The 17,756-nt window shown below is 38.4% G+C and overlaps 1 protein-coding gene across 9 annotated transcripts in view; it reads right to left on the bottom strand.

The window, feature by feature from the left end:
- The window catches only part of adgrb1a (adhesion G protein-coupled receptor B1a), a 410,472-nt gene that overhangs the window by 76,535 nt on the left and 316,181 nt on the right, over positions 1-17,756 (bottom strand). For all 9 annotated transcript variants that reach the window (XM_052022801.1, XM_052022802.1, XM_052022803.1 and 6 more), the window contains 3 exons: positions 17,207-17,309; positions 10,229-10,379; positions 1,921-1,990 (listed from right to left, as the gene is read on the bottom strand). In XM_052022801.1, coding sequence (XP_051878761.1) covers positions 1,921-1,990; positions 10,229-10,379; positions 17,207-17,309 — 324 coding nt within the window. The remainder of the gene's footprint in view (positions 1-1,920; positions 1,991-10,228; positions 10,380-17,206; positions 17,310-17,756) is intronic.

Here is a 17,756-nt window from a genome sequence, read left to right as displayed (position 1 = left end):
CTTTATTATCCGGTAAATATTATGTTTTATATAATCATTGTCTGTAATACATACACAAAACACTTATACATCCATTAAATGCTTGATAAAAGAAGCAGGCAATCAACCTGCTCCCAGCTGGCAATGTATTTAAATGAGACTTTATCCTTCAGATTTGTTCTCCATTCCAAATTGAAGCTGACAGCTAAAGAGAGGTGTGGACTGCTGCATGAAAGAGAAAAGTGGCTTTCCAGCGCTGTTTGTGGCCAGGAGAGGTGGGGGTGGCTATCTCCAACCCCAAGCAATGTGATCCTGCTTTATCTGATCACACACCACGAACAAATGTTCCCTTCTTGTTATCACTGGCCACCTTGTTGTTCCCAACTCTGTAATCATGGACAAATCCCATAAAACCTGCAGTCACCACTCACTTCATCTCCATACCCAATCACTCTCCAATCCTGTTATCTTTTCCTCAAGTTCCACTGCCACATCATACATCCACCACTTCATACAATATCCCAACAACCTGTCTGTCAATTAAACAAGCTTCTCAATCAGAAGTCTAAAATAAAACTTTTCAGGGAGCGGTCAGCAAACTCTATCTGCTCCTACAAATGCCACTCAAAGAAACATCAGGGCCCTTAAACTTCTGAATACAAAACAATTCCAGAAATTTGTCAGCATGCATTTAAGGGCAAGTTAACATTTTAATTTTGAGCCATTTGTGCACTGAAATATATTCATATCTAGATCTTTTCATTGTATATATCTCCTCCACTTAGAATACTTGCCAGATATCAGTAAGTTACTGTTGAAATAAAAATACTCACCATTTCTTAAACCATACAAGATAATAAATAACAGGCAATGATTTTAAAAACATGCTGCGAAAATTTGAAAATTGGTCAAACATCATTCTCACCATTTAAGTTATTACCAAAACATTAACATGAAGGGGTGGCATGTGTTACCTTCCCAGTCAACCATCTCCTGTGAATGTCAGAGATCTGTAAAGTACATGTTTTTTTTCCAAATTGATTGTTCTGACAGAATAAATGCAATACATGCCCTGATGTTGTAGAGATTTATATTTTAATGAAACATTTATAATGGAACAAACATTGAAGAGCCTTATTTAGAAATGGTGAATCAACACAGCATGAAAAGTCTTGAGTAAAAAGCTGAAAAAAAAGTAACTGAAATGCAGTACAGGCTGGTGCCAGATGATTGACTGATCACCTAAAGGCAATGGCTGACTAACTACATAAAGTAGGAAGAGGCAGCATCAACTGTTCACAAAAGGCAAGACTCATGGCGAACTTAAAAGACAAGAATGAATGATGACGTGAACACAGCATCATGTTACATCTTTCTATAAAATTCATTATAACAGACATTCAACCCAACAAGAACGTGCCAACCATCAAGCACCCATTTACACTAATCCTACACTCATCCAATTTTTTTCTCCCCACATTCCCACCAATCCCTCTAGATTCTACCACTCACCAACACACCAGGAACAACTTATACTGGCCAATTAACCTGCCAACCTGCACGTCTTTGGGGTGCAGGAAGAAACCAGAGATATTTAGACAGGCATTTAAATAGGCAAGACATAGAAGAATACAGACCTGATTCGGGCAAGTGGGAGTAATGCAGAAGGACAATAAGGCTGGCGTGGGTAGGGTGGGGTGAGGGGCCTGTTTCTGTGCTGTACAACTCTATGACTCTGTGGCAGCAGGAGGAAATCCATGTAGTCCTAGTGAAAACATGCAAACTCCACACAGGCAGCATTGGAGGTCAGGATAAAACCTGGGTCACTGGAACTGCAAGGCAGTAGCTTTACTAGTTATGCCACTGTGTCCTCCTTGAACTTCGCTGAAGGAAATTCATGCACTTATTGACAAACTAGTGAGAGTCCCAAGGCCTACTTACTAATTTACTGTGCCATATCCCTTCGATTTGGTGAATCCAACAGATGTTGCCACAACAAGGGCTGGAAGTCCTAAAATAAAATAAAGGTAATTTAGAAATTGATAGCAACACACAGTGTTTTTCAAAATACAAGTCATTTATGTGTCCACAATAATTCAGCCTATTTCTTTTAATTTTACTCAAATATATAATCAGACATCTAAATGCATGATACTGTGAAGGATTTTGAAAATGAATGCTTCACAATTAATTGAAAGAATAAAAAACTAGTTATAGGAGGAGGCTATTTGATCCAGTATATAAATGCTCTTTACAAGAGAAATCCAACAAGGTTAGAGTATTCTATCACAGTCTGCTGAATTTCAAGAGTATTTCATACAATGCATTACGACTTAAGCTTGAAAACCAAAAAAAATCTGAAATGAAAACGGAAAATGCTGAAGAAACTCAGTAGCTCAGACAGCAAACTTGTATCATCAATTCTGCTTCCCTTTCCACAAATGCTGCCCGACTTGCTGAGTGTTTCCAACATTTTGTTACACACTGCTTTTTCACCATGTTGGTACTTGCTTCTGTGAACAAGATATTTCAAGCTTCCCACAGCTATGCCATACTTTACAACACTGATCAACCAACAAGCTCAGACAGCTGCTCCATCAACTCACTCCATCTTGTTTGTAGGTATTAAAATCAACAGTGAATGGTTTCTGATTGTTTGTTAAATATCAGATCACAGATTACAGCTCCGTGCCTCATTCATCAGTCCACCTGATATACAACATTCTGGCTTTTACACCGACTCTCACCATATGACCCACTCAGTTACTGACAAGAAGTTGATGTCACTCTTCATCCTCACCAGTTCATGCTCAAAGTTTGGCCCCACTGCACTTTAAGGAGGATGCCAAAGCCATGTAGAAAACAGAGAGGAGATTTTAAACAATTGATCGGGAATGAGGCACTAGTTATATGGATGCACTAGATAAAATGTGATTGATCTCCTTAGACCACAGATTATAAGGAATTTGACCATGATGTTCAAAGTCAATTTGGGTTTAAACTAAAGAAACATAAAACACGTTTTCCAATTTTTGCTTCATTGCTCACAGGATGTGAATGGCACCGGCAAAGCAAACAGCTACTGTCCATTCCCAATTTCCCCTGAATTGATGAGGGAATTAAGAGGCAACTGCACATGTGTGGATCGGGAGTCACACACTGGCCAGACGAGATAGGGGAGAGAGATTTCCTTCCCTGAAGGACATCCGTGGATTTTTATGACAATTTAGTAGTTTCCTACTTTTAATTACTGAGACTGGCTTTAAAAACAAAATCCAGATTTAATACTCGAATTTGAATTTGCTACTTGCCATGGTGGAATTTGAACTGCTGTCTCTGGATAAATGGTCCAGGACTAGCTGCCAATCCAGTAACTAAACCATTACAGGACCATACCCCTGGATGAATTTATTCAATGGCTACAGGGTTGAAAACCAGAGAATATCGACTTAAGTAACTTAGCAAAAGAAACAGAGAAAACCACAAGAAAAAATTGTTCCAAGTGGTTTAGATTTAGACTGTATTACCTAAAAACCGTAGATAACACAGATTCAAGAGTGGGCTTTGAAAGGGATTGGAATAAATACCAAGAAAACATAATCACAAGGATATGGGGAAGCTGAAAGGAAGAATGGCTAACTGGTTATGTCAACCAAAGGGCTGGCGTAGACTCAAAATAAGCTGAATGGTTTGCTACTACTATGGAATATTCTAAGCTTTTATTCTTTTTAAATGTTATGCAATTTCGGTATTTGCCTTTTTTTAAAAGCTAAGTACTTGTCACTGCATCCACTGGTCTCAGGGTTTTAATTTTCCTTGTATGTAAGAAAGATGTATCACTTTCCCCTGGCACTCTCCGGTGAACAATAAGCTATGATTAGAGTGCTTGGTTAATTCTGAGCTCAATTTATGCTGCAAACCAATTAACAAGACAAATACCTCAGTTCATAATGAGGTTGCTCCGTAACAGAATGTTCTGCTGAACTGTGAACATTGTTGGAGGAAAGAGTGACACTGATATCATTGAGGTCCTTGGTTCCATGGGGATTGGGACATAGGCAGGGAAGAGACAACAAAGAGAAAGGTAGAATAATATTTGAAGAAAACATTTCTTGAGAGATTAATGGGAAGGATCATGGATAGAGTGGACTTCATCCAAACTTAAGATAGAACACACTCAATGAGATCAATAGTATTTTATTGCAGCATGTTTTCCATGCATGTGTTCATTTCCTGAAGATAACAGTTCACAGTGATTTCTAATCCAATTCACAATCCTTTGTTGCATTTGGATTTGTAAAATAGACAGCACCAATGTAGCAGGTAATGCTTGTGCCTCACAGGTCCAGCAACCCAGGTTTGATCCTGACCTCTGGTGCTGTCTGTGTGGAGTTTGCACGTTGTCCCTGTGACTTGTTGGTGTTTCCCTCAGGTATTCCAGTTTCCTCTCACATCCCAAAGACATGCCAGCTGGTAGGTTAAATGGCCAATGTAAACTAACCCGAGTGTAGTTGGGTAGCAGAAGAATCAGGATTGAGTTGATGGGCATGTGAGGGAGAATAGGATTCATGGGAATGCTCGAAGAGATGGCAGAGACTTGATGAGCCAAATGGCCTCCCACATAGCAAGAAAACATGAGATAACATGAGACAGATCAACTAATTTTCCCCACTTCACCAGATCCCTGCTGGGTTACAGTTTTATAGGTATAAAGCATGTTTCTGGAAAGATGAATGGGTCCATGACTAGAACATAGAAAACTAAATGAGGGCAATTATGAAGGCATGAAAGCAGAGCTGCCTAAAGTGAAAAGGCACATTCACTTAAGGGGTCCAGCCAATCAGGATGCAGACACAGATATTTAAGGGGATCATTCAGAATATACAGAATATCTATATTCCAATGAAAAAGAAAAATTCCAAGTGGAGGACAGATCATCCGTGGTTCACTAAAAGAATAAAAAAATTGGCTCACACTTAAAGAAAAAGCATATAATTGGACAAAGAATGACTAAAAGATTAATAAGGATAAATTAAAGCAAAGCTAACTAGAAATATAAAAAAAAAGTTTATATTGACATATAAAAGTAAGTTGTTGAGAGGACATAAGAAACTTAAAAAGGGAGAAAAAGAACTAGTTCTGCAAACGTTTCACAAATGGGAAAACATGAAACTGCAAGGTTTGGCAGGAAAAATTAAACAGAAGCTAATTATTTAATTGGTGAGAGGCTGAAAAGCTCTGATGCAGAGGAATCTGGATGGCCAATTGCATGATACTCAGAAGGCTATTGTGCAGGTACAGCAAGTAATAAGGAAAGCTAATAGACTGTGGTTATTTATTGCAAGGAAAATTGAATTCAAAAGTAGACATGTTATGCTTCAGCGATAGAGATGGTACCATGACATGAGTAATGTGTACAGAACTGGTCCCATTATTTAGGGGAAAGATGTTAATACGTTGGAAGCAGCTGAGAAAAGGTTTACTTGACTGATACCCGGAATGAGTTGGTTGTCTTACATGGGATGACTGGAAACACTCGGCTGGAGTTTAAGAGAGTGAGTCATATTTCATTGAAACATATAAGATCCTGTGGACATTGGCAAGGTGGATGTGAAGAAAATGTTTCCTCATGGAACAATCTACAATGAGCAAATAAGTGTTGCTCATTTAAGAAAGGGGTCTGGTGATTTTCTTTTCCCTCTTGGAGAGACACGAGTCCTTGGAGTTCTCTTCCACAAAAGGTGGTGGGAGCATTATCTTTGATTTTTTTTTACGGCAAAAACAGATAGTTTCCTGATGAACAAGGGGGTGAAAGGTTAGCGGTGAATGGTGAAACAGGCTCAAGAGACGAGTGGCCAACCCCTCCAAATTCATATGTTCATGTTTGTGAGACTTACATAATTAAAAATTGCTGAACTAATAACAATGAAACCATGAACTTAGGTTTGTGTCAGCTATTGAGTTCAAGAGCCGCAAGGCGACGTTGCAGCTCTACAGAAGTCTGGTTAGACCACACTTGGAGTATTGTGTTCAGTTCTGGTTGCCTCATTATAGGAAGGATGTGGAAGCTTCAGAGAGGGTGCAGAGGAGATTTACCAAGATGTTGCCTGGTTTGGAGACCATGTCTTATGAGGACAGGTTGAGTGAGCTTTTCTCTTTGGAGAGGAGGAGGATGAGAGGTGACTTGATAGAGGTGTACAAGATGATAAGAGGCATAGATCGAGTGGACAGTCAGAGACTTTTTCCCCAGGGCGACAATGGCTAACATGAGGGGACACAAGTTTAAGGTGACTGGAGGAAGATGGTAAGGGGGATATCAGGGGTAAGTTTTTTTTTTTTACACAGAGGGTGGTGGTTGCGTGAAACACACTGCCAGTAGAGGTTGTGGGGGCAGATACATTAGGGACATTTAAGAGACTCTTAGATAGATACATGAATGATAGAGAAATGGGGGGCTATGTGGGAGGGAAGGGTTAGATAGAGCTTAGAGTAGAATAAAATGTTGGCAAACATCGTGGGCCAAAGGGCCTGTACTATGCAATGATGTTCTATGTTCTAGTTAGTAAAGTCTGGATGAGATGTAATATTTCTGCTGGTCAAAATAGGCAGTCCACTCATTTAGTTATTCTTGTCTCAAATAGTGCCTTCAGCATGCAACACTGGCAAAAACAATGACAGAACTTGACAGCACCACATGACCTGCACCAACCAAACAAAAAAAAACAAGTGACCAAGTATTATAATAATAGCAAAAATATGTTTGTCTTTTAATTAGTGAGCCCTTTTTCAAAATAAAGGATGCAAAATTCACATTACTTACAATTTACCTTCAAACTACATTAATTTACGAGAAGTGTTTCATTTACATGCTTACCTATGTGCAATGTTTATATAGACACACATTTCGATTGAACTTATTAAATTAAAATTTCAGAAAAATAGGAGTAAAAAAGCAGCAAATCATTTAATGATGCATTTTAGGTATCTAAAAAACTGTTTTGATTGCCAGTGATGAAACAAAGTTGGATCTATCAAATTTCATTACTCATTTATAAATTGTATTTTGCCTGTTTTCAAAAACCAGTGCAATAATGAGCAATATCTTACCACAACTGAAGCAAAACTGAACGTCTTGTATAGTAAATGTAGCACAATACAGCGCACTATTAAACTAAAACCAGTTTCTTATGTCCTTTCTTCTTTACTGCCTCTATGTTGCTGCAGAGATGCACTTTGCTTTTCACCCTCAAAGAACACACACACACTTATTGTGTTCCATATTTAGAATGCAGGTTACATTGCAAAAAAAAACCAAGATCCCAACAGAGCCTGCAAGCTACACTCAGCATGAAAGCAATTTTGAGTGCTAAATCTGTGCCATTACTCTGGGGACAAATGGCTGGGTTACAGAGTTCAAAATGCCTTTGGACCTCAGGAAAAGTTATTCACGTGAGTGTTTGTTTATTCATAATTTCCCAGGGTCGAAATAGAGGGCATGAATTTAAAGTGAGAGAGGGAAAGTTTAAAGGAGGTGTGCAAGGCAGGTTTTATTTTAAAACGCAGAGCAGTGGGTGACTGGAATGTGCTGCCAGGGGTGGTGGTGGAGGCAGATACAATAGAGGCCTTTAATAGGCTTTTAGATAGGCACATGAATATGCAGAGAATGGAGGGATATGGGCCACGTGCAGGCAGAAGGGATTAGGTGCCGTTAGCTTAATTAGTTCAGCACAACACCGTGGGCCAAAGGGCCTGTTCCTGTGCTATATTGTGCTATGGTCTATAATTGGGATGTGGATGTGACGAGTAAGGTCAGCATTTAATGGAAAAAAGATGGTGATATCCTTTCTTCTTAAACTACTGCACTCTATGTCATAATGGTGCTCCCACATTCTGTTAGTTTGGGAATACCATGAATTTGATGAAATAACTACATAACTATTTACATAGGTATACCATGACTTTCAAGTACCTTTTCATGTATCGCAGACTATTGTCTAGAGACGATGATGTAACTATACACTTATCCTTTCTAGCCATGGAGGTTGCAGGTTTGGGAAATGCTACCTAAAAAGTCACAGCGAGTCCCACAGTGCATCCTGCTTTCCGATGCATTACTGCCAAGTTATACCATCGACGAGCAGAATGGACACTTAAGCTAGTGGACGGGGTGCCAAACAAGCAGACTGCTTCATCCTGTCATGTGCAGATTTTCTTGTTTTGCATAAACTGCACAAATCTGTGGAAGTATAAATAGCAAGTGGGCATTCGTGGAGACGCTCATTAGCAGAGATGTTTCACTAATACAGAGAAAGTTTGTGGGTAATTAACATATTTTACAAGCCTTCAGATGGCCAACTGTGAAGGAATACCTTCTTCCTCTCTATCCACTCAACCAGTTAAACCTAAATGGGTGAGAGAAAATGGTGGCTGGTCTAAAGAACAGATTATGATGGAAGAAGAATTACTGGGAAATCAATATACTAGAACAGAGAACAGTACAGCACAGGAACAGGCCCTGCAGCCTTCGATGATGTGCCGAACAAATTAAGCAAATGGTGCCGAATGAAACTAATCCCTCTGCCTGCACATTGTCCACATCCCTCCATTTTCTGCATATTCATGTGCCTAATTTAAGATTTGTTTTTTTGTAAAGTTCCAGAAATTGAACTCGGAATATTTCTTTTCAATGCTACAAATTCTCAACTGAGTCAGAAAGCAACCATGACGAAAATAAAAATAGTCAGAAAGACCATCTTCTTGAGAGCTTGAGGACTATTCCAGTGGTCAGCCCCACAGGTGGAAGGATAGAGCATTGTACTTCATGACTTTAATCTCAGCTCTAATATGTCTCAACGGGGATCAAGTGACAGTCCATGGGTATAGTGTGTTCCCACATGATGTTCGATTGGGAGGACCAGGATTTTAACCAACAACATTGAAAAACTGGCTATATGGGAACAATATTACCTTCAAGTTCTCTTGCGTAACATACTTCCTTCTGCAAGACCTACTGACTACGTTGCTGCACTGTTTCAGGCCATCCCTGGGTCACAAACATCCAACTAATGGACACCCCCACACACAAATGAGCTCCCATAATATTATTACATTCAAAACTCCTACGTATGTGCATGCATTTGTTCCAATGAATGGCAGAACTAGTTCCCACCCTCTCTCCATTTTTAGTAATTGTTCTTTCTTATCAGACTTGTGTGCTTTTGATGCCATTCGTTAAAATACTGTAGAGGTATAGTTATCCCAACAAGTGATTGTTGTGTATTTTCTGACTTACGGACAAAATCGACTTATAAATGTTTATAAAAACAGAACCCGTTCATTACCCAGGGATGACCTGTACTCATAACAGATATTTAAAAAAATACATGAATCAAAAAAATTGCTTTAACACTCAGTTTTAAACCAGCAGGCATGAATTAGCATCCTGACTAATGCTCTGCAGTGTAGAAAATCAGTGTACAATGATACTTTCATTCTGACAATATATCTTGTGAAATATTTACTGAGGAAGCTGGGGGTGTTCTTAAAGCAGAAAAAGTTGAGGGGAGCTTTGGTAAAAGTGTTCAAATTATTAAGGGTGTAGATAAAAGAAAAGAAAAATGTTCCCATTGGCATCTTGAAGAACCAACTGAAGCATGGGGTGAAGCCTTGTTGTGCACTGAATACACTGATTAAAAGAGTGATGGACACAGATTTAACCATGGTTCTCAAAAAGGAGTGGGATAAGGACTTAAAAAAAATTCAATGATACAGGATAAGAGATGGAGAATGGGGCTAACTGAAACGTCCTTATGAAAGCTAGTAAAGAATCAATGAGTCAAATGACCTTCTGAGGTGCATCGTTTCTAGATTTATCTCAAAATAATCCTTGCGGCCATTACTTGTCCACATCTGAGAGGTGCCCATAGCCAGAAAAACTAAAATTTCATGCTCGCACAAACACACTTCCATAATTCGAATGACTATGTCCAGGTGAAGCCAAAACTCTTTGAATCACTTTGAAATTACTCAAGGCAACAGTCACAGTTTTCTTGGAAGTAACACTGGCTGTGAGAGGCTCCTGATGAATTAAACAGAATCTGTCAGGGTCAGCACATTGACCTTACTGCCCTACAACAAACCTGTTGAAGGTGCTTCAGCCTCACAGGAGAATGAAAGAGACAGGGCCACTATGTAAAACAGTAATGGAGGTCAAAAGATGTAAGATACAAGGTAAAGGTATGCAACTAACCCCATCCAAGACAAAGAAAACGCTTCCGAATGATTCGGTTTCGCAATCTTCCTGTGACGGCCATGTATGACTGCCAGGCCTCTGTCAGGACCCAGCAGAATGATGACAGGAAGAAGAAATGCAGAAATGCTGCGACAAGGGTACAGATCACCTGTCAAGAAAAACAATGAAACAGCAACTAGTAAACTGCTTAATGAAATCAATCAAATCATTCTTCCAATCACAGCAACCCCAACTTTGTATTTTGGATGTTAATTAATCAGCTGGGGAAGTTCTACCTTCCTGGATATTTGATAAATTGAAATGACAAGGAGTAATCACCATGCCTTTCCCAAATATCAAAACAGAAGATGCTGGAAATAGTCAGTACTTCAGGCACCATCTATGAAGAAAGAAAGAGTTAACATTTCATCTGTTCTGATGAAAGGTCTTTGACCTGAAATGTTGACTCTGTTTCACTTCCCACAGATGCTGATCTGCTGAATATTTCCAAGCATTTCTGTTTTTGTGCAAAATTGTTGGTGCATTATTCAGTCCTTAATAAAAATCATATATCCCAGTTTCAATCTCCACTGAAATCCATTTGGGGAAAAAATTACCAGCTGTTAGACTCCCATTAAGCCGTTGATTCAGATATGCTGTCATTGTGCATTCCCTGTAGAAAATCCAACACAGAAAGGTCTGCTCTTGGCCATGTGAATACTCATGACTCCTTGCAGAAAGATTAGTTGACTGCTTCCCAGCACAGGTGTCATTGTGCAGCCCCTGTTCTAGTCCAACATTCAGTAGGATCTAATCTTTCTTGGTTCCTACTAGAACATTCTGGAAAGATAGATATCCCACAGTGTAATTTCTACCACAACCCTCATACAAGATCATTTTCAATCCACAGTTCCTACTTAAGCCTAATTTTAAGTACACTATTCTTTGTTGAGTTCTAATACACTATCTAGGCACTGCTTATTTCTCATAAAATCTCAAGGTACATGTCCAGCATTGCAAAATTGCCATGAATTTTCCTGAGGCACAGAAATCACAATTGATATGCAATTCCCACCAAGGTACTATGGGCAATTTTCATTTTGGCATGCATCAATAATATGCCAAGTATTAGCATTAAATCACTCGGAGAGGTATCCTGAAACCTTGTTAGCTTCAAACCCCTGAAAATTGAACCATAAGAATTTTGAAGGAAGTATTATTTTGCCAGTGGTCCAATTTGAACTTTTTCATTTTAAATTGACATTAGCTTTCAACACTTTATAACAATCAATCAACTGACATGAGATACTGATGGAGCCTTGCACAGCTCTGCAGAGACTCTGGTGTCCTGACAAGAGCCTAAGTCATACTGTTTGTCAGCACATCAACTAAAGCAGTGAAATGGTGGTTTAAATGAAGAGTGAAAGTGCCAAATTTGCCAATGCACAAGGACTATATGCATTCAGGTCAATGTCATTTTGCAGCTGTGTGATAATAAGAATTCTTTTCAATGAAACACTGTGCACAGCAATCCCTGCTGTTAGCAGGTGCTGAGTCCGAGGGTACTGAAAGTAGAAGCAACTATCGAAGACCAGAAACAGTCAGAAATTATTCACCTGAAGAGTTTGAATGCTAAAGTGTAAATTAGTTCACTGGAGTTTTAGTGCAGTAATTTTGGGTGTGCGATCCAAAAGATCCTTGACTGTAAATGACTAATGCAAATAAGCAAAATTGAAACACTCCCAGTTTGACTTTTATGATTGGTTCTGATTTTTTTCTTAAAATAATTAAATTTGGTTCAACACAAATTAATCTATTTTAAGTAATGCAGCCTGCGAAGCACTTTAAAAATGTGACCACAACAATCAGCCTGTTATCCCAGGGAACCGATGGAGCACCGCAAGACTCCTGTGGAGGACAGGGAAATTTCACACCTTGTCAGTTTCCATTAAGTTACCGGGGTGGGAAGGGACTTCTTTTTCCCACAAGTTGCAATCAAGCACTACCTGCCACTCAATGCTGCACAGGCCCGTGAATGCATGTCATTTTGACCAAAAGTGTGGTAAGTAGCTATTTCAGATACTTTCTCATATACAAAGGAGTGTGTCAGTCCCACAAGTGATTTGTGCATGCTACATTTAGGATTACCTTGATAAATTCCCAATATCAAATGATGCATTAGTATAATGTTAAGGACAATATTTCTTTGTGATTTAATTGGATAATGTATCTCTCCTAAATGTATTTCCTCCATCTTTTTGAAGGCGAGCTAAAAGATTGAGAAAGCAAATATTGTTCATTTGACAAACAATCTACAGGTATTCTAATTTTAAGCCTTATCAATGTTTTTTGTTTAAAGTCTGACGAACATTCATAATCTTTGCTGAACATGACAGGCTGTCCATTTCTCACTCCTGATGATCAAACAGGAAAGTCTGTTGCAGCCAATCCCTGGTGATCTCCCAATACAAAAAGCAACTGAACAGAATAGGTGAGATGGCCATTGGTTACTGAGGCAGACTAACAAATTGCTTCCTGTTTACTGTCTTTGAGAGAATAAAAAAAATCAGTATGTGCATCATCTTTCATCTAGATTTAAGACTCTTAATCATTTTGTTTAAAAGAAATCCTTTCTGTAGAAAATAGAACAAAATGTCAGGAAAATAATGTAAATACTGATATAAAACATGGAAATCAAACAATTTAAAACTGAAGTGGGTCAGATGGGGTGGGAGGAAGGAGGTGAATGGAGGAAGTGAAATACAAAAGAGACTTGCAGAATCCTACTGCACTTATTACTGCTTTAAATCAGAGGTTCATTTGTTAGCAGGAATGTTACCCACATTAAATTAGAAATAAATGTTAGAACTTAGCAAAGTGTTTACATTGTTGAATCCTGGCAAACACATTAATAAATTGGAAATACAATGCTTGAATGAGGCCTTCTGAATCACAGACAAAATTGGCCAGTTGGCTTTGAAGCACAGCCAAGTTAGATTATTCATTCACTAAATACAGCAATCTCAAGGTGGATTTGGTAGACCATTAGCTATTCATTTCAATAAGCATTGGAAACTGGCAATAATTAGGGAAAGGTAGAGACAGGATTCAGGAATTTTAAAATTATATGGTATGAAATGTATAAGTTGAATATACCTTGAATTCTCCCCCACAGCATTTCCAGCCTTAAAATTGCATCTAAAATCGCAAAGAATTGCAATACTGACCTCTTTGAATGATCTCCTTTGAGAAATAAAAGCTTTCCTGTCCATGTAACGTGCATATAATGTGCTTACTTCCCTTATCTGACAGATGCCTCAAGTATTGTGGTTGTGTTAGCACATAGTTGCAATCAATTTTATCTTCCAAAACTTTGGAAATTCTTGGCCATACTTAACCATCAACACCAACCTTGCAATGTTTGCAGCAATGCTGTAACATGTCCCCATATTGTTGCCGAATTTTTAGGTTTAAAAATTTCTCCACAATAGCACAGCAGATAAATGTGCCCTTTAGAGTAATTCTCAGCCATGCAGACCAGATGGATTGGATACAATTTACATCCTTATCTGACATTAGTTGGTTATATTTGCAGGTGTCCGCCTTGGTTCACTAAAACCCTTTGAGTCAGATTATGTGTTCAAAGTCAAAAAGTTTGCACTTCAAAGTTATAAACACATAATTAAAGCTGATACTGCAGTGCAACCCTGGAAGTACTGCACTGTTGGAGATGCTGCCTTTTCAATGAGACACTGAAATGAACTAGTGCCTACCCTCTCACTGAGAATAAAGATCCCAATGCATGTTCAAAGAGGAACCGGCAAGTTCTCCCTGCGTTCAAGGCAACAGCAATCATTCAAACAGCTAAACAACTTAGTTGGTCCTGTTGATTTTTGGAGGAGTTGCAATGCTCAGTGTTGGCACACTGGTTCCCTACATGACAACAGTAACAAGATTTAAAAATGTATTTCCAAAATGGCCTTAAAGCAGTTTGAACATCACAATATTGTGAAATATGCCTTAATTGGAAATTCTTTCTCTCTTTCAAATCACAGGGCCTCTGCAGAAAAGCATAATTTCAAAGATAATGGTTACAGATGGATTCCAAGTTGGCTATTGACTTTAAACAGCCGATCAATGTGCTAACATTCACCATCTTTATGTATGTGCAAAGGCCAATTGGATGGAGCAACGGATGACCCTCAGCATCTTTGGCAACTTTGAGAGTGGAGAAAAGGGAACAAATTTGAAAGATAGCATCTGATATTGCAATCCTCAAGAACAAAATCATTTAACAAGTAGAAGGGAGCTACAGAAACAGGGTTTTGAAGGCACTTTGCTGAGAGATCAGTTAATATGTCTAAGAATAAACGAGTTAATGCTGTTGTGTGGATGGATGGAATTCTTCACTCATGGAAGCAGATGGAGATAAGATTTCAAGCCTGATATTGGGAGTATAGAATCACTCCATTTACAGATATGTTTGAACAACAAGTCACACATGTATAATAACCTGTATTGTGCTGCACGTGGGTTAGCTGATCCAAGTATGACTGGGGCTGTAAGTGTTGTAGGCAACTTTAATTTTAACCCACTTCCCTGGTAAGTAGCAGTCAGTACACTATCACCAGATCGTACTAGCCTTCCAAAATTCATAATTTCATGGGCAGAGTACAAATTGTTGGCTCAATGACTGCCACATGTAATGCTATTGGTCTGGGATAGATTTCTAGGCAAATCAGATAACAAAATGAGCTCCAGAGATGTTAGTTTGGGCAATCAAAGCCTAATTTGTTCATTCCAAATTACATCTCCCAGGCCTGGAAATCCATTTGCACACTGAAAATGTTCTGAGAGGTCATCAACTTGATTCATTAATTTTATTTTTCCACAGATGTTCTGGACCTGCTGAATATTCCCAGAATTTTCTGCTTTTAGTTCTGACTTTCAATGACATCAGTATTTTACTTTTTACAGTGCTGGATTTGATTAACATTGATCCAGTATTTGCAATCCAGCAGTTCACTGCCTGTACTTACCACTCACCTAACAAAATAGATTTACCTTGTATGGTTTCTTTGGTGGGAATCAGCAGTAAGAAAAAGTCTTGAGCACTGTTATGGGATGATGGGGTAGAAGTGAGGTATTTGTAGAATAAGCCCTGTCCAAAAACAGCTGAAATAGACTCAGATTGGTGCCCAGTCAGCTGTCAAAACTCTGAATATTTCCGACATTCAGAAATATTCAAGTACTGTTAAAAATGTGTAATGTTTTTACAGTTTGTATTACTAAAAATACAAACAGTAAATTTAGAAATATTTTTCGTTTCTCTCCACTGCAATGACCAGAGAATTTGCCCCTGTCCAAACTGTTGCATATTGTTCAAGTGAATTCCCAGCATAAAGAGTGGGGAGTTTCTGCAATGCAATGCTTCCTCAATGTTGGACCACACTAGGCTAGGATGAACTGACACAACCACAGGATTTCTGCACAAATGCACAAGTCTTCAAGTTGCAAATCAGCAAACGATTATAGTACATAAAACTTTTTAAATCATTCTCTCATTACACAACAGTAGGTAGAAATAAATTCAGCAATTATTGACAAGCTAAAGTAAAAACAGAAAATGTTCTTTATTCTTGGGTTTAATTTGTTTGATTTTTGATCTTTACTTCTTTTTTGGAAGAAGTCATGTGCTCCTAATGCTAAACTTGTCTCCCCAAAATTATAAATGAACCTTCTCAGCATCTGGCTAATGGTGAATCTTTACACTGTAGAATGATACACTTTTGATGGATCAGGTTAAACTTAAACAACAAAGAAAGTCAAGGATGCCCAGATCATCTCCTTACAGAGTAAGGAGGGTGGACCAGAAATGGTGCACGTAAACAAAACCGGTGACCCAGAGCTAGTCTGAAGGTCTGCCATTATTGTCAAATGCACTATTCTCTGAAAATAAAAGTCACGAGGTTAGATTCTGCTGGATAAGGCAGAAGTAAAAGACTGAATTGCATTGAAAATAGAAAATGCTGGAGATATGCAGAGGGAAACAGAGTTAACATTTCAGGTTGATGATCCTTTCATGAAAAGTGAGAAAATAGTCATGTCTTAAGTCGTATAGAATGGGTGGTCACGGGGACAACAGAAGGAATGTCTGAGACAGAGCGGAAACCAAGATTGTCTAGAAGACTCAAATGCTGTTGATGCCATCACAGAGAATGTGATGAAATTGGGCTTCCTCCTACAGAAAACATAACTACTATGTGATAAGTGATAAATTTATCTGCTAGCTCCCATGAAATTTAGTGACATGCAAATTGTGTTCCCTATGTGCCATCATAAACAATGGTTCGTGGACTACTTCAAAAGGAATTCAGCATGAATGAAGTGCTTGAAGATCCTTTGGAGCCCTTTTCAAAAATTTTGTAAATGCAAGTTTCCTTTAGAGGAAACGGAAGAAACAAGTTGCATTTGTATAGTGCCTTTCATGACTTTAGGACTGTCCCAAAGTTCTTCACAATCAATTCATTCTTTTAAGCACAATGTTGTAATTTAAAGAAATGCAGCAGCCAATTTACAAAAAAATTAAGTAATTGAAGAAACCATCTCTTTTTGATGATGTCTCAGAGATATTTGTTGGGAGGCTCAGGGAGATTTCTCTGCTCTTCTTCACTGGATCTCTTACATTCATCCAAGAAGCAGGTTCTCAGTTTAACATCTCATTTGAAAGACAACATATCCAAGAATGCAGTATTCCCTCAGGATTGCATTGTCCCTAAATTTCTGAAGGGGAGTTGAACCCATAATCTCCCAAGCTAAGGCTGACACCTTCAAATGTTAACAAACCACAACTATCTGTCCAGATTCCTGTTACTTAACTCTTCATTTTATCTTGAATATCTGAAAATAACAGGGCGTAAGTTATATGGTTAAACATCTAAAATACTCACTTATCAACATAGATATGTGGTTTTCCGTTAAAAATACATCACTTACTTTATTTCTTGTCTGAGTTTGTCCTATCAGGATGAGTGCATTTGATGAAATGATTGACAGGCAGAAGTTTATTAAAATTACTGACCGCTCTGACCGTATATACCTGCAACGTACATTAAAAACACAAGTTAAAATCTAAGGATAACTGGCCAGGTAGCCAACAGTTAGTCTTACGTCTGAACAAGTCTTGCCAACAGACATTCTCTTCAGAATAAGTTCCACTAAAAATGGGTTAGGCAAAAGTGAAAGAGATTCTTATACATAGGCCTCTTAGTTAAAATTGTTGACTCATCGGCAGGAGGAACATATTAACCTAAGACCTTACTGAGAAACTCATATTTAACAATCAGAGTTGACCACTTTTATACAAATCTGGACAAACTGTCCTTTACCTCAATTGTATGGGATGTTGGGAAGAAAATCTGTTAAGTTCAACCACATGGCTGTAAAGTTATAAAACATACTTAGTTCCTCAAGACTCAGATACTGTAGATATAGAATAAGTGCCCCACAAACCTCTCATATTACGAAGATCCCAAGTATGATTCTA

Source organism: Pristis pectinata, chromosome 9 (assembly GCF_009764475.1).
Source record: "Pristis pectinata isolate sPriPec2 chromosome 9, sPriPec2.1.pri, whole genome shotgun sequence".
Taxonomy (NCBI): Eukaryota; Metazoa; Chordata; class Chondrichthyes; order Rhinopristiformes; family Pristidae; genus Pristis; species Pristis pectinata.
This window is presented reverse-complemented; position numbering and strand designations above follow the sequence as displayed.